This window comes from Lycium barbarum, chromosome 7, assembly GCF_019175385.1.
Source record: "Lycium barbarum isolate Lr01 chromosome 7, ASM1917538v2, whole genome shotgun sequence".
Lineage (NCBI taxonomy): Eukaryota > Viridiplantae > Streptophyta > Magnoliopsida > Solanales > Solanaceae > Lycium > Lycium barbarum.
In genome coordinates this window covers 126,070,190-126,087,834 of record NC_083343.1, presented here as the reverse complement: position 1 = coordinate 126,087,834, position 17,645 = coordinate 126,070,190, and the positions used below count along the sequence as shown (strand labels likewise).

General features: G+C 35.6%; 1 protein-coding gene and 1 pseudogene across 1 annotated transcript; one reads left to right on the top strand and one right to left on the bottom strand.

Annotated features, from left to right (window-relative positions):
- Positions 1-2,127: 2,127 nt before the first annotated feature.
- LOC132604227 (probable carboxylesterase 17) lies at positions 2,128-7,110 on the bottom strand (annotated as a pseudogene).
- An 862-nt stretch (positions 7,111-7,972) lies between these two features.
- Positions 7,973-10,334, top strand: LOC132604228 (uncharacterized). Its single transcript, XM_060317640.1, has 2 exons — positions 7,973-8,811; positions 9,000-10,334. Exon 2 carries the CDS (start codon positions 9,018-9,020, stop codon positions 10,116-10,118), a length of 1,101 nt encoding a protein of 366 aa, XP_060173623.1. The 5' UTR covers positions 7,973-8,811; positions 9,000-9,017; the 3' UTR covers positions 10,119-10,334.
- Positions 10,335-17,645: the final 7,311 nt, after the last annotated feature.

Here is a 17,645-nt window from a genome sequence, read left to right as displayed (position 1 = left end):
TATTAACGTGAGAATACATATTAGTGAATCATGTTTCTGTGATAAAAGTGTATAGAAAAGACATGCGTCATGTGTTCATTGATATGGTTTAAAAATCGGGCCCGACATACCTTCTTGTCATTCATTTGACATTTCCACTAGAAAAAAATACAGACTCAGAATATTTCATTCACAAACATGTTTGATTTGTTCAACAATGACGACTAAAACATGTTTGATATCGCTATTTTTATAATTTAGTTTCATGTTCCAACCGCTTCATCCTCGTTTTTAACCTTTTTAGGACATTTCTTTTCATTAGATCTAACATGTGAAAAATAGTACTACTAATTAGTCCCCTAATTTGTGTTGGTGCAGGAGAGGATACACGGTAGCAGCAGAGAATTTTAAATAGCATAAAAAAAAAAAAAACACACTCTAAATTCAAGTGTACTGCCCACACAATCCACTTAAAATGGTTTTGTTAAGTGCAAACAACACCATTCTGTGAATGTCCCTAGAAAAATGATATTGCACGCCCTCAAATGATATAGAGTTCATGCAATAATCAAATGGCTCCCTTTACTGGTTGTGACGGGCTTCACTTAGTCTTCTAGCATGGATTATGGAGAAACAGTTTAGCTTAGGGGCTTGTCCAATGATTATCTGATTAGATCCATTGCTCTCTCTTAAAGATTCTCTTCTCCGGTGGCGGATCTAGAATTTATAAGTCGTGGGTGCTTCACTAATTTTGGTACAAGTATTACAATGACCATAAAAATTAAACATGGGTGCTAATGATCACTTTATATACATTTTTAAATATATTTATGCATACATAACACAATTTGATCAAACTGTGTAGTTGCTTCAGCACCTAGACCTCCCAACGTAGATCCGCCACTGTTGGTGAAGTGTGCTCATCAGTGAATTTGGTGACACCCATGATCAGCTTCTAGTCTTAGGGACAAAAATTTAGTAGGAACCTCTGCAGTTAGGCTATGAGATGGAGAGGTTTACTTGGATGGAAAAGCTAAAGGAATAACAAGGTATTTATAGGCTGAGATGAGATGTTACTTATTCTTGAAATTGTTCCCAGTGCAGATGACAAACCATATTCTTTGGTTGGCCCTGTCCTCTGTTTTTTTATAAGAATAAAAGTTAATAAGTGTTCCAAGAGTTTATAAAGTTGCTCTTTCCCATTATGTTATTTCTATTGACACACTCAAGTTTTGTCTGGTAACTTTAGTAATCTGGACACTTAACTCTTATGCACAGGGGATTCCATTTCTCATTTTTATAGAAACTGTTGAGAAACATGGACTTTGGGCTAATTCAACCCAAAATAGCTCATGAGGTGCATAGTATAGTATAGGCTAAATGTCATAGATTATTTATGCTTTTTCTCATTGTACATAACGTCTGACATTCCTATGTTTGTCCTTTATGTTGCTCTCTGAAAAGGAGAAAATGCGGTTCCCGAAGTTCGCAAAATTTCTATAATTCATCACTATTTTATTTACAACAGTACAACACCATAGACAAACACATGCTGTAGGTGTCATTAGTACAGTACACTGAATTTGGTCTTTCTCGAGAACATTGATCTCAACTTTTCAACTACAGATTAACTTTGAAAATTTCTTCGTGCAAGAATTCTTCAAGAATTGGCTTCAAAAAATAACATTTATGTCCTTAAACTCTTCTGGACCCCATGCACAGTGAGTCTGGATTTCCCTACTGATATAACTCTATTCTCTGCTTTATCCATTAACCTTATGTTATTGATTCAAGAATTGGCTTTCATAAAATATAAGTTAAATTTAAGGATCAATCTGGTTTTGTCAAAATGGAGTTCAACTTAACATTATTAAATTCCATGACAAAGAAGACATGAGGAAACAAACAAAGATAAGAAATTGTTACATAATGGTATTTGTTTGTTGATGTGTGAGCCAGCTGGAAGTAAATTAAACCGGAACCGCCGGTACTGATTAAAAATTAAAATTATAATTTTACCATTCCTTCATGGTATCATTGGATTGTGTCCGTTGAAGACAGATGAAAAATCAACTCATTTGTAGATCACCAAAAGTAGTTCTTTGCATTAAAAAATGGAAGAACAGAAACTAAGTGAACATTACAGTCTAACAAGTAGAACATGTGAAAGGTATTAGAAGAAAAATAGCTTTAGGTAGACAATTTATTGTGGCCTATAGCCAGTCTATAATGTTTCCATCTTTTCTCAAAACAGCCCTCTACATAAAATTCTTCTGTCAGAAAAGTAAAGAATTGCCCTTGTTTCCTAAATCCATTTTTCATCAACTGACTATTAAAACCATATGAAATTCTAAAAACTATGTATGAAATCACTCATTTGCTTCTGAAGCAAACGAGTAGTCTCTGATTCAGGATGAAACACATGATAAACGTGAACCTGTCCCTCAGCTTCAACCAGCTCAACTCTTTTCACACCTCTCTCCTTTCAAGAATTCAGCGTACGTTACTCCCCTTTCTTTCAAGAAGTCCAAGCCAGCCACAAAAACAATCACTGCTGGAAACTGAGACCATTCATCCACAGATAGTTCAGCATTCTCAAAGTTACATCCAAAATAATCACGATTTGTTCCTTGAGGCAAGCTCAGTCTCCAAAACATGTCGTTCATCTCCACGTCCCCTGCTGATCCATTAGCCATCTCTAATTCAGTCATTTTTTCACTCCCGAAATACGGATGAATTGGCAGCAATCCCTTTAGTCTACCACGAAAACCTTCACTTGTCATCGCGCTAATAGCAACCTGATGAACTATGTTGCCTCCAGCACTGTCTCCAGAAAGAAAAACCCGAGAAAGATCAGCCCTTTTCAGCCATGGTTCATTTTCTAAGTTCTTGTTCAGCCATCCCAGTGCAGAATAACAATCTTCATAAGCTATAGGAAGCTTATTTTCGGGTGCAAGACGATAGTCTACTGAAAGGATGATAGATTTGGAAGCAACACTTAAATCTCCAAGAAAAATATAGTAACCGAGCCATGTAGTCGAGCCAATGCAAAACCCACCACCATGGAAGTAGACTAAAACAGGAAACTGCTGGTGAACTCCTGATTCAGGAACATCAGGAAGGTACATTCTACCAAATATTGGTTTCAAGGGGTCAATGACAACATCCTTAGATTTGTAGCCATTGCAAGGTTCAACTGATGCAGTGACTATTTCAGGCTCGAATCGTTTAACTGAACCATTAGAAAAAACTTGGATGTAACCTGGTGCTTCTGCAACTATGGACATTTTCTTGGGAATGTGTAAGATACCACTTGCTATATGGTATGAAAGGACATGCTTTTTATGGGGATTTATATAGAATGGAGATTATGATACTAGAGCATAGGTACATGATCGAACATGGATGGTAGGTTGATCACACAAAGGGCAATGAATCTTGAAAATGAGTATAGCAAGAATCATGAAAAGAAAGTGCAAGTGAAATGCGAGAGGGATAAAAAAAAGTTAATTTAATAACGCGCCAGGTTCTTCTCAAGAGTTAGCTCTCGGACACAGTTTATGTGGAGCAACCCCAAGACCTTGTTGATCTTTCTAGCCTACCTATGTGTTTGGCCTTAACCAAGCTCTTTAGCCTAAGTTACTCTCTTTTGTTCCCTTTTCTAAAGCATGGGTTTTGCAATGGTGGGGCAAACAAATCTATGTTTACCTCTCAACACAGTTTAAGGAAAGCGTGTAAACAACCACGAGAATGCATCAGCAGAACATACACTTCACATCTATAAAACAAAATTCTCTTCATACATTCAAATAAAACTGTTACACCAGTCAGTATAAAGAACAAAACTCCATCCTCAAAATGGACATATACTACTACAAACTGATAGTTCCTTTTTATCAAATGATTCTATCGAAATACACTAAAAACAACAGTCACAATTAAAAGGGCAAAGCTTGGTACCTCCAGCATTAGACCTCCAAAAACTCAAAGCAATAAACCCCTAATCTATGTTAGATGGGCCCATATTAAAAGGGCAAAGCTTGGTACCTCCAGCATTAGACCTCCAAAAACTCAAAGCAATAAACTCCTAATCTATGTTAGATGGGCCCATTTAAATGTACATTCCGGTGTATACAGTTTTTCGTCAATTTCTATATTTAGAACAATTCCACGAATACACATACCCACGACACACTCATTCGACACAGTCTAAAGGGCACGTGTAACATGGCCCCTAAATCAAAAGTTCATACTTTTCAGCTTCAAATAACCAAACTATCGATAAGGCCAACAGAACAAACACTTTACGTCTATAAACAAAATTCCTCATACATTCAAATAAAATTGTTATACCAGTCAGTAAAAAGAACAAAGCCCCATCTTCAAAATGGACATATAGGACTACAACTTCACTACAAACTGATAATTCATCAATTAATTCTATCAAGAGTCACTAGAAACAACAGTCACAATCAAAAGGACAAAGCTTGGTACCTCCAGCATTAGACTTTTTTTTTTTTTTTTTTGATGACGTTGTTTCATTGAAAAAAGGCATCAAGCAGATGCATCATTACATGGGTTAATTACAAATAGACAAAAGCAAAAGAGAATTATAAGCCCCTATACATTGGCTCCCCTCTAAAACTAGGGTGCTAATAAAATCCAAAAACTGATCAGTACTAGTCAATGGGGACAACATTGTCCAGCAATAAAGGTTTACTAGACATTTGGCTTTAAGTGCATGAATGCAAGTGGGAGTTGAGGAACCATCAAAACATCTTCTATTCCTCTCGATCCAAATAGACCAAAAAATTGCAGCAGGAATCATATTCCAGATCTTTCTGATGGTCTTATCAATTAACTGAAGACTCCAAGAAATTTGAGCTTCCCTTAATCTTTGCGGCATCACCCAACTTAAACTGAAAAAACACAAGAACATGTTCCAGAGGTCATATGCTACTGGGCATTGAAGAAAAAGGTGGTCGACTGTCTCTGGAGTTGTGTTGCAAAAAAAGCATCTGGTGTTGTCCAACTCTAATCCGCTCCTATTTAGATTGTCTAAAGTAAGACAAGCATTGTTTAGTATAATCCAACTAAACAACTCCTCATTAGACTTCCCAATACCCAACTCCTCTTCTGTATATAAGTAAACCCATCTGCAGTTTTCTTCCTCGAATGATGTGGCGGCTCAAATAAAACATTATCTTTTGGGATTCTAACACTTTTTTCCTTGTTTTTCTTCACCTTTTACATCTACATTCGGGTGTATACAGTTTTTCGTCAATTTTTAGTGTATTCTGAGTAATTCCACAAATATACCCATGATGCAGTTGTTCGACATGCTAATTCAAAAATTTATACTTTTCAGCTTCAAATAACAAGACTATCGATAATGCATCAGCAGAACATGCACTTCACATCTATAAAACAAAATTCTCTTCATACATTCAAATAAAACTGTTACACCAGTCAGTATAAAGAACAAAACTCCATCCTCAAAATGGAGTTATACTACTACAAACTTCACTACAAACTGAAAGTTCCTTTTTATCAAATGATTCTATCAAAATACACTAAAAACAACAGTCACAATCAAAAGGACAAAGCTTGGTACCTCCCAAAACTCAAAGCAATATCCCCCTAATCTATGTTAGATAGGCCCTTTTACAGGTACATTCCGGCGTATACAGTTTTTTGTCAACTTTTAGTGTATTTTGAACAATTCCACAAACACACATACCGTGAACACACTTGTTCGACACAAAGTCTAAAGGGCACGTGTAACAAAGCCCCTAATTCAGAAGTTAATACTTTCAGCTTCAAATAACCAGACTATTGAAAATGCATTAACAGAAACGTCTATAAACAAAATTCTTCATACATTCAAATAAAATTGTTACACCATCCTCAAAATGGACTTATACGACTACTAACTTCACAACAAAACTGATAGTTCATCAAATAATTCTGCCAAAATTCACTAAAAACAACAGTCACAATCAAAAGGACAAAGCTTGGTACCTCCAGCATTAGACCTCCCAATACCCAACTCCTCTTCCGTGTATAAAGTAAACCCATCTGCCGTTTTCTTCCTCGGTCAACGTGATGCCTCAGATAAAACGTTATCTATGTTATATGGGCCCTTTTACAGGTACAGTCAGGCATGTACAATTTTTCATCAATTTTTATATTTTCAACAATTCCACAACTACACGTACCATGATGCACTCATTCAACACACTAATTCAGACGTTTATACGGTTCAGCTCCAAATAACCAGACTATCGATAATGCATCAGCATAATGAACACTTTTACGTCTATAAACAAAATTCTTCACACATTAAAATAAAACTGTTACACCAATCAGTAAAAAGAACAAAACCCCATCCTCAAAATGGTGACTACAACTTCATTACAAACTGATCTAGTTCATCTAATCAAAATGATCCTCTCAAAATATACTAAAAACAAGAGTCACAATCAATTTAAGTCTAAAAAACAAAATTATGTTCATACATTCAAATAAAATTGTTACACCAGTCAGTAAAAAGAACAAAACTTTATCCTCGAAATGGACATATACTACTACAAAACTGATAATTCAATCAAGATTCACTAAAAACAACAGTCACAATCAAAAGGACAAAGCTTGGTACCTCCAGCATTAGATTTCCCAATACCCAACTCCTCTTCAGTATATAAAGTAAACCCATCTGCTGTTTTCTTCCTCGAATGACGTGGCACCTCAGAAAAAACATTATCTTTACGTATTCTAACACTTTTTTCCTTGTTTTTCTTCACTTTTTTTGGCTCTATAACAACATCTCCACTTGATTTTTCTACTTTTTCAGGTTTCTTCCTCTTTCTTCCAGCAAATATTTCGTCAATTTCACTAATTGGTTTTTTAGGTTTCGTTGAAGAAGAATTTGGTTTCTCCTTTTCTATCTCTATTGGTTTAGGTTTCTTGGAATTGCTATTTTTAGGCATTGTTAATAGCAAAAATGATGAATTATTACTACTTGTTTAGCAAAATTGGGAAGAAAGTGTTGAAGATTTGATAAGTGTAACAAGGGATTTTTGCTCTGTTTTAAACCTTAGGTAATTTGGAGTGTTAGTGTACCAGTAGGCCCATAATATATGAACGGGTGGGTTAATTATATGAAAAGTGGCGAAAAATACCTCTGAACTTTTGAAATAGAACAAAAAGGCCCTTCCTTTGATTTTGTAATCCAGAAATGCACCTTAACTATTAGAAATAAGACAAAAATCCTCTTGCCGGTAGCAAATACGGTCCTATCTCGTTAACGGACCTCCGGATCTCATGTATTCCCTTTTAATATGTATTGCATTATTGTGATGGACACCGAGAAAAAGTTACCCCACTTATTTTTTATATATTGTATTTTCTACTTTGTTCTTGTGATTTTGTACTTCATGAAAAGTCAGAACATATATGTATGACCTAATTGTTACTCCTAATAAAGTTGGATAAAAATTTATAAAAAAGTCCGAATTCAATCTCAACAAAGACAAAAAAAATAAAGATTTCTCTTTATCTATTTGTCTAGTTTTTAGATTCGAGGTTTGAGTTATTCAATAACCCAAAAAATATAAATTGATCACATTCGACTATCTAAATCTTTATTATGTTTCATCCTACTTTACCCAAATTTTAAGATTTTCAAAAGTTTCTGCAGAGGAGCACTAATCAAAATGCCATAACTACATTAAATCCCAGCAAAAAACAAGCTCTTTAGCCTAAGTTACTCTCTTTTGTTCCCTTTTCTAAAGCATGGATTTTGCAATGGAGGGGCAAACAAATCTATGTTCACCTCTCAACACAGTTTAAGGTAAGCGTGTAAACAACCACGGGAATGCATCAGCAGAACATACACTTCACATCTATAAAACAAAATTCTCTTCATACATTCAAATAAAAACTGTTATACCAGTCAGTATAAAGAACAAAACTCCATCCTCAAAATGGACATATACTACTACAAGCTGTCAAGCTTGGGTATTATATGAATTCATCACATATAAGTGTTTCAAGGAATAGTGTTTTGTGTTATATCTACTGGTGATGGCGGAATTCAACCAGAGGACAACTTTATTGTGCCTTTGGAGTTTCTAGTGCTTTATTTGGTTATCTTTTGAAGAAATTTCATCACTGCCGCTAGTATCTGAATTTTTTGCTTTATCCATAGGCCTTTTAGTGTTATGGCTATAAAGATCAAAGTTCCCCTGAGAAAATCAGTTGTGTGTTCACCTCTTTATTGCTAGCGGTACTGCTAGGTGTGTTGCCCTTCAAGTACGATGTGGCATGTAGGAGTCTGCTTTCTGGTAGTGTTGCTAATGACATCAATTATCACTCCTTGTGGTTTTCTTTGTTTTCGGGTACCACCGATTTCCACCTTCCTGGTTATGTGTGAACCCAATTCAAAGCTGAGGGTTCGTATTGGAACCGCAAGATGTGCTGCTGTTGCTGCTTTGTGAACACATCATATTTATTCTTGATATTGAAGTTTGTGGCTTGTCTAATATGCATGTTATTGTAGACTGTTATTAAAATTCACTGGGTATATTAATTTATATACATATAAAAATTTGATTACTCTGCTTATGACAAAATGAACCGACTGCTACGTCATCTTTACTATTGGCAAGTCGCCTGGGCTAGTAGTGCTTCCTTGGTCCATCTGATTGTGCCATCTTAAGAGTTATTTTGCCTACATATAGAATGTGTATATTTTTTGCTCTTTGCTTTGGTATCCTTCACTTCACATAGGGTGAGCACGGGCATCTGCCAGGAGTTTGTACCTACCAACCAGTAAGTCTTACATCTATCTTGACGCGTACCTGATATCAGTTGTTATATGTTGCTGGTTTTTGCTACTGTTTTATCTGCTATGTTTATGCTACCCGGGTGTGGCTCACTCTGCCTTTGTAATGTGAATTATTTTATTGTACTTGGATTAATCATATTCTTGGTTAATTTAGATATCAATTCTTGTGCAGAATCGCAGAAATCAAGGGATGACCGGAGGATACCAGCAACAAGGTTATCAGGCCCGACCTCCTACAAGCTGGGCTCCTCCTGGTGCCCCAATGCAACAACCTGGTTATGGATATGTTCAGCCTGGCGCATACCCAGGTTCAGCCCCCCAATATAATGCGTCGCAACCACCTTACTCTGGATATCCTCCTCAAGCTGCGTCTGCTGGATATGCCTCTGGCTGGGATCAGGGTACTGCTCAAAATCAACAATCTCAGGCAGGTGGCTATGATTACTACAACCAACAGGCCCCACAACAGCAGCAGCAAACTGCTGGAGGTCCAGCCGCTTCGACTGATACTAGTGCCTATGGTTACAACCAGCAATCTGCCACGGGTTACAGCCAAGGACAAGCTTATTCCCAGGAAGGCTATGGGGGATATCATGCACCTGCCGCTCAATCTGGTGGTTACCAGGGTTCTGGTTATGAGCAGCAACAAGGTTATAGCTCAGCCGCTGGCTATGGGTGTGCTGCAAACCCAACATCAGAGGGCCAGAATTCGTCCTATGGTACACAAAGTGATGGCAGTCAAGCACCTCCACCAGTTCAGTCATCAGTCACGGGCCAACAAGGATATCATTCTGGCCAGCAGCCCAGTCCTAATCCTAGTTACCCATCTCAAGGCTCTGCTGCAGGATATGGGGTGCTCCCTACTCAAGGTGGGTATGGTACGCCGCCAGCTGGCGGTTATGCTGCTGGTTATGGGGCCCCTCAGGCTCAAAAGCCTCCTAGTCAGCCAGGTTATGGTCAACCACAGCAGTCTCCTAGCGCACAAGCTGGTTACGCCCAGCCTCCCCCAGCTCAGCCTGGGTATCCACAGCCAGCTGCTCAATCAGGATATGCTCAGGCTGATCCTAGCACTCAGCGACCTCCCGCTTCTGCATATGGTGCTCCACCAGCTCAGCCAGGTTATGGTGCCCAAGGTTATGGGGCTCCACCTAGTTATGCCCAGCAGCCACCACCGTACAACAGTGCCTACGGTGGTTACGCCCAGCCTCCAGCATATGCTTCTGAAGCAGCTCCGGCATCGCAGTCTGTTCCTCCTAGTGGTGGGGTTGCGAAAGCATCACCTCAGAGTTAATATCAGTTTTTTGGAATGGTTTAATGGATCATTTTAAGGAATTTCATATTTTTGTTGCTTAGGTATCTTTAGGTCTTGTAGTATATCAAGGCAGTGTTTTAAACTTCTGTTTGTTTTGGACCATATGTCTGGGTTGCATATTGTTTTCTTTGTTATATTTGCAATTGGTTGAACATATAAAGGCAGCGTATTAAACTTAGTTTGTTTTGGACCGTATGTCTGGGCTGCGCAATGTTTTCCTCCTTGGATTTTCAATTGGTTGGACATATTATCAAAGTTAACATGTGCGCATGTTATTCGAGTTTCTTTTAAAGTACTTAAAAAACCTTTTGACGAGTACCAGGACACTCCAAAAGCATTGGATGCAATACAATGCAATGTTTCACGTTTTAAATATTGTTTTTACAGGTTCGATTTTCCCAGCCTATGTGTTCAACAGAGCGACTAATTATAGATGAAATGTTTCTTCTTCTTTTAGCCATTTTCTAAATTATCGAGAATTGGAGGTGTCTGCTTCAATGGGTTTTAGTTTTTTAACGAAAGATAGGCTGAATATTCTAATTTTGAGCATTTTAGATATAATGCAAGATTACGAGAAAAAGCAAGTGATGCTGAAATCGCATAGGTATTTTCAAGTGGAAATAGAGATAATCCGAACCATGGAGTTGTGATATGAAGCAGATTTTACAAATCAACATGAATTTCACTTGGCAAAATGATAAAATTTCGTGAGTAAAAGTGTTGCTCCCAAACGCACACGCAAGTGTATGCGGTCATACAAGTAATATAGACTGTTAAGTCCAGATATTGATCCCACAGAGACTTAGATTCTACTGTTAAACTAATTCAAATTCGAATGGAACTATTCAAGAAAGTGAAAATCAAGGTGTTTGTTGTACTAAACTAAAACTGAAAAGTAAACAATTTGTGATGGGTATTTTTGTGACTGAGAATATTTCGACAAAGATTGTAAGGTTTATTAGATGAGAGAGAGTTCTAGGGTTATGGCTTTCGACAATCCAGTTGATCTTCAGACAATTCCACCTATCTTATTTCTTGGGTTACTAGTTGACGGGTTAATTATAACTTTATGAGTATCTTTCGAGTTGCTCACAAGCCTGTAGATGCTACTATAATGCCTATATCCCTATGGTCGTTAGAGGTAACAAGAACGCATTTACTCCTCCGTATTCAACTAAGCAAGGTTACAGGGTATATTTCTATCCTCATTAGCGAAACGATTATATCGAACAAGCCCTATTTATTCTTATTACGCATGCAAATTCCCTATCCCTAGTTCAATTCACACGCCACAGATAGTGTCTAACTATTGGCCAGATAATCAAACAATTAAGATCAAGAATAAATAAGCAACCCAAAATATGAAAAATCAATAGAGAATAATTGTCATCCAACCAACTTTCAAGTCTTATGCCACAACCCTAGAATTAAGAGATTAGCTACTCATGATTCAATCACAGACAAAAGAATTCATGATTAGCTTAGGGTTTATGAAGATAAAAGTAAAAACGGGGAAGGAATGGTTAATGACGGCTTACAATTGTCTCAAAGTATCTCCGCATACAGTTCTCAACCCTTAAAATACGTATTTATAGTCTAGGAATTTAATGACTCAAGAATAGACAAAATCCTAATTGAATTCGGACAGGTTGAGTCCATCCGTGCTGGCACCGCGTCGCGGGCTCAGCACGGACCCTTCAGTGATTTTCAGATTGTAAATGTGCCCAGTCCGCGACGCGCGTGCAGCACAGGCCTTCACTTTCCCGCAGCTTGAACTTCACGTGCTGGACCCGTGCTACGGGTCTGGCACATATGCATCCTTCAGTTCAGTTTTTCACGTGCTGGACCCGTGCTACTGGTCTGGCACGTATGCCTCCTTCAGTCCAGTTTTTCTTCTCTTTTAGTTTGTCACTTGTGGTCTTCGCCTAGTCACCTCGTATAATCATCATATGCTCCAAAATCAACCACTTTTATCCCGGTTTTCCATCGCTTGTCTTCATCGTGCCTATACACATGAAATATAACAGCATTAGCCCAAATGCGACAATTTCATCATAGATTAAGCGATAAAAGTCATAAGAATAGGATGTAAAAATGACACGAAACATGATATTTGTGCCAAATATCAAAAAGCTGTAATTTATTGAGAAAAAAAAGTTTCATGAGTAACAACTATAATTTGTTAAGAGAAAAATAAAAGTTTCGTGAGTAATAACTAGTAGTATCATTTATTTCCGTACTTCGCTAGTAGTAAACCAAGCGTCCTTTAATAAAAGGTTCATGCAAAGCTGTATGAAAGGATAATAAAAAACTTTTGAATCCATCTGTTTTTTACCTCTCTTAAAAAAAAAATTATGTCTTTCTCGCTTGGCATATTCCAAAATTGTCACATTTTAAAACATAGATCGTTTCATTCCATCTGGAGTTTGGGTGAATGAGTATACATATTCAATTATCTTCTTATGATGTAAGAATAATTGTTGAATAAATATACTTAAAATAGTGTGAAAAGTAAAGGCGAGGCTATTATTAAGTGGCCGAAATATTTCATTTATTTCTTTTCAGTTTCAAACCATACATGGAAGAAAATCCCTTTCCTCAAACATTTCCTGAGGTCCTAACTTTGTAAGTGCATTTCTTATGATTTTTAATATTGCGTGAACCTCATTTCTTTCATATTTCATGTCACAAAGCTGTTAGTTAACCTTCAAGTGACAAACCTAACCCCTATGTTTTAACTTTTCATCCTTTTGTGTAGCAACCGACATTTGTGTATTACAATAAATAGTACAATTAATTTTCCACAGATCAAACAAGTATATCAACCTCTCATTAGGCAAGATTTGTTCACAAGAACTGGAGTGCAAGCTAAAATTCTCTGTAACCTCTGTTGTTTTCTATGTTTCGGGCATTTGTCGGATTGAACTAATGTTGAGTTCAACTCGAAAAATAATGTAACTAGTTTCACACAATTGGGCAATTTGATTGCACAGAGCTGATAGCCAAATATAAGGTACAACAAGCAAGTCAAAAAATAGAAAATAACAGTGCGCTATTTAAGCTATTCATTCTTATAACTATTGAGAGATCGATTTGGTTTGGACAAAATTAGTTGAGCTAAAAATATAAGTTTGAGGTGTTGTGTCAAGAAACACTTTACAAAGGCCTCCAGGATGAGCTAGGTGGTAAAACAAACACTTAGTAGAATAGTCTGACTAACTTTTCAGCTATAAAAACAACCGAAGGGATAAAATTATGTATTTTCCCATCATGTTTGGACCTTTTCTTCACATCAAGGACAGTGTTCCAATTTCCAAAAATGCTACTCCCTCCGTCCCATAATAAGTGTCACCTTAGCCAAAAACACGCTTATTAAGAAATCAATAATGCAATGTGAAGTTTATCAAATTACCCCTATATAATAAAAATAAATTACTTTTACCTTTTGATTAGAGCATGCACAAGAAGTAAACTTTTTGACATTAGGAATCATTCTTAACAATACCAAGTTACTATGTGGCTTTTCCAATCATCATTTAGATGTTACTTTATTGTCTAAGGGTAGAATTGGAAAAACTAGCCAATTTATTTCTTGATTTCCTAAGATGACAATTATTACGAGACAAATTTTTTTGCTAAGGTGACACTTATTATGGGACGGAAAGAATAGTACATTAAAAGGAACTACTCAAAGTGGTTTCATCTTTTCTAACTGGTCCTGGAAATGTAGGCCATATCTCATTGGTTTAGAATTGTCAGTTTCTTCTCTTTCTCCTGTAAAGATGCTAATAATTAGATGTAGAATATAGGAAGGAACAAGTAGCCCTGGTCCAGACCTGTGCATTGACTTTGAGCCTTTCCCTGTTAAGCAATTAATGACTAAAATCAAAGTGAAACAACAACTTGAATGATTCCGTTAAAAGAATCAGGTATTGTATTTGGTTCTTAACATGTGCTTTTAGTATAGATTAACTTACTGCATTCATTTCAATGAAAAGGATATATAACACTGCAAACAAAATTACAGAATGACCACCACCTCGATAACAAGGTGATTAAGACTTTCTTTTGATTAACATTTGTATAATATTTAAGATGCTTACTCATAAAAAATATTAAACTTATTGTGTCAAATATTCATAGCATCTTTGAAGGCCGACAAGACTTGATCCTTTTAACATCCACCTGTGCTATATATATATCTCATGAATTTTGAGATGGGAATCACACAAAGCACAATTTTCTCGGTTTATACTCTACAACTTTCTATATTATCTTCCTGGCAAAAAATGTGTTACAGGCACTTCTCGTAGTAAGAAAGGAAGAATTTTGAAATTTGTGTTCTAAAGTAAATCTTAGACATTATTTGTGCCGCTATAAATAATTTCATATAGAAGGAAAATTTCAAAGTTAATTTGTTTCTAATTATAGAAAGCTGACATTCTTTTTGGGACGGATTAAAAAGAAAAGCGTGCCACATAAATTAAGAGGGAGGGAGTAATATCTTTCTCCACTAAAAATAATAAACAAGACATCGAAATAGGAAGTAATGAATCGCTCCAGACCCACCGATCAAAGTAGAGAACACTTACTCGCAATAGAAAAGAAAAACACTGACATAAAAAAACTTACTTATCTTTACATCAAATCACATGAATTTACAATAGTTGAAGTGACAAATTAGTTTGAAACACATATTAATTAATCAAATGTGCCTAAGTGGTAATAGTGTAAAACAAGACATGCTACATGAATTCATTAATTTGCTGTAAATATCGGGTGCTGACACGTTTTCCCTATCGAAGTAAAAGTATTACCTTGTTGTCGCTTTCATAAGTTCATTTGACATTTCCACGAAAAGACTTGTGTAACAACTACAACATATCAGTATATTCTCATAAATTGGGACCTGGGGAGGGCAGAGTGTACGCAGAACTTACCCAAGGTAGGTAGGGAGGCTGTTTTCGATAGACCTTTGGCTCAAGACTTGTGCATTGACTTGAAATATCTCATTCATTTGGGAACTGTCCCTTTATTTCTTCTCTTTCTCCAGTAACTATTGTTGAAAATTGCTTTCAGTCACAACAGTAATTTTTTTTTTCGGAATAATAAGTTGATTAGTTGTAGGATGAGTATACTTTATTTGAATTTTAATTTAAGCAAAGATTAGATTATTGGGCTTTTTGAAATTATTCTGCATATTTTATATTTTATGCACATTTTGTGTTGTTAATTGGTTATTTAAAGCCCGTCTATGCTTCATAAAATTATTTAGCGACATTTTCAATCAACACTTTCAATCTTTTTGTTGGCCCATCTTTTAAAAAATCAACAGTAGTATCAGAGGTTCATTGATCTTACTGGATATGTAAGTTTTTCTTATTAGAGCCTCCATTGATCTTAATAGATCAGTGAGTTCATTGAAGAAGAACAATTTTCAACCATTTTTAACCCACACCTATTGTCACCCATTTTTACCCTTGCTTATTTATAATGCTTGGGCCCCAACATATTTTAACAACCAATATCCATTTTTAACTTGTGCTTATTTTCAACTCACATGCTATTTTCGACCAATACCGATTTTTAACCAATATCAATTTTTAACCTATTTTCAAACATGGCAAGTAGTAGTTTTTTTTTTCAATGCCCACCAATATATCTTCACTGATAAAAACTATCAAATTTGGTCAGTGAAGTTCAAATGTTACTTTGAAACCTATGATTTATGGGATGCTGTGATGGAAGAAAGATCTTCACAACTTTTTGAAAATCCTATAATTGTCCAAATTAAAACACTTTCAAATGAGCTTTTAAACAAAACAAGGTCATTGAGGCCTTTACCAAAAAAAAAAAAAAAAAAACAAAAAAAAAACAAAAAAAAAAAACAAGGTCATTGAGGCTTCTTTTCATGCACAAACCCAAAAGAAAAAAAAAAAGAAAAAGAAGAAGAAATATTCATGTCACAAAAGTGTGCACATCTAGAGATGCTCAAAACAATCCTCAAGCACAAACAACAGAAGCAAAAATTGAGGAGGAAAAACTTTTTTAAAATTGCAGCAACTAAAGCAAATGAGAGTGTTGAAAATTGTTTTCAGTTACTGCAGTAATTTTCATTTTAGAATAATAAGTAGATTAGTTGTAGGATGAGTCTATTTTAATTTAAATTTTAAGAGGCTTTTGAAATCATTGTGTTAAATTGACTATTTAAAGCCCCTATATGTTTAATAAAATTATATAGAGACATTTTCAATCAAACACTTTTAAGTTTTAACTTTTTTGTTGCCCCATCTTTTAAGAAAACAACAAAAATGCTAAATTAGATGTGGAAATAGGATATTCCAAGTTACCCCAAATCCAGGGCTATCAAAGTATTCTGTTCACAATGATGACTTGAAAGGATTTGTCCCTGTGTAGCTTTCATTTCAAATATCCATGGAAAGACTTGTGCATTGACTTGAGCCAACCATATGATGAGTATACTTTATTTGAATTTTAATTTAAGCAAAGATTAGATTATTGGGATTTTTGAAATTATTTTGTATATTTTATATTTTATGCACATTTTGTGTTGTTAATTGGTTATTTAAAGCCCGTCTATGCGTCATAAAATTATTTAGCGACATTTTCAATCAACACTTTCAATCTTTTTGCTGGCCCATCTTTTAAAAAATCAACAGTGGTATCAGAGCTTCATTGATCTTACTGGATATGTGAGTTTTTCTTATTAGAGTCTCCATTGATCTTAATAGATCAGTGAGTTCATTGAAGAAGAACAACTTTCAACCATTTTTAACCCACACCTATTGTCACCCATTTTTACCCTTGCTTATTTATAATGCTTGAGCCGCAATATATTTTAATAACCAATATCCATTTTTAACTTGTGCTTATTTTCAACTCACATGCTATTTTCGACCAATATCGATTTTTAACCAACATCAATTTTTAACCTATTTTCAAACATGGCAAGTAGCTGTTTTTCTTTCAATGTCCAATATATCTTCACTGATAAAAACTATCAAATTTGGTCAGTGAAGTTCAAATGTTACTTTGAAACCTATGATTTATGGGATGCTGTGATGGAAGAAAGATCTTCACAACTTTTTGAAAATCCTATAATTGTCCAAATTAAAACACTTTTAAATGAGCTTTTAAACAAAACAAGGTCATTGAGGCTTCTTTTCATGCACAAACCCAAAAGAAAAAGAAAAAGAAAAAGAAGAAGAAATATTCATGTCACAAAAGTGTGCACATCTAGAGATGCTCAAAACAATCCTTAAGCACAAACAACAGAAGCAAAAATTGAGGAGGAAGAACTTTTTTAAAATTGCAGCAACTAAAGCAAATGAGAGTGTTGAAAATTGCTTTCAGTTACTCCAGTAATTTTCGTTTTAGAATAATAAGTAGGAGCCTGTTTGGATGAGCTTATGCCTATTAGCTGTAACAGCTTATAAGCTAAAAAAAATAAGTTGGGATAGCCCAACTTTTTTGTTTTGGCTTATA

Excerpts from the sequence above, each read along its gene's own strand:
- LOC132604228 (XM_060317640.1), top strand. The coding sequence starts at position 9,018 with ATGACCGGAGGATACCAGCAACAAGGTTATCAGGCCCGACCTCCTACA.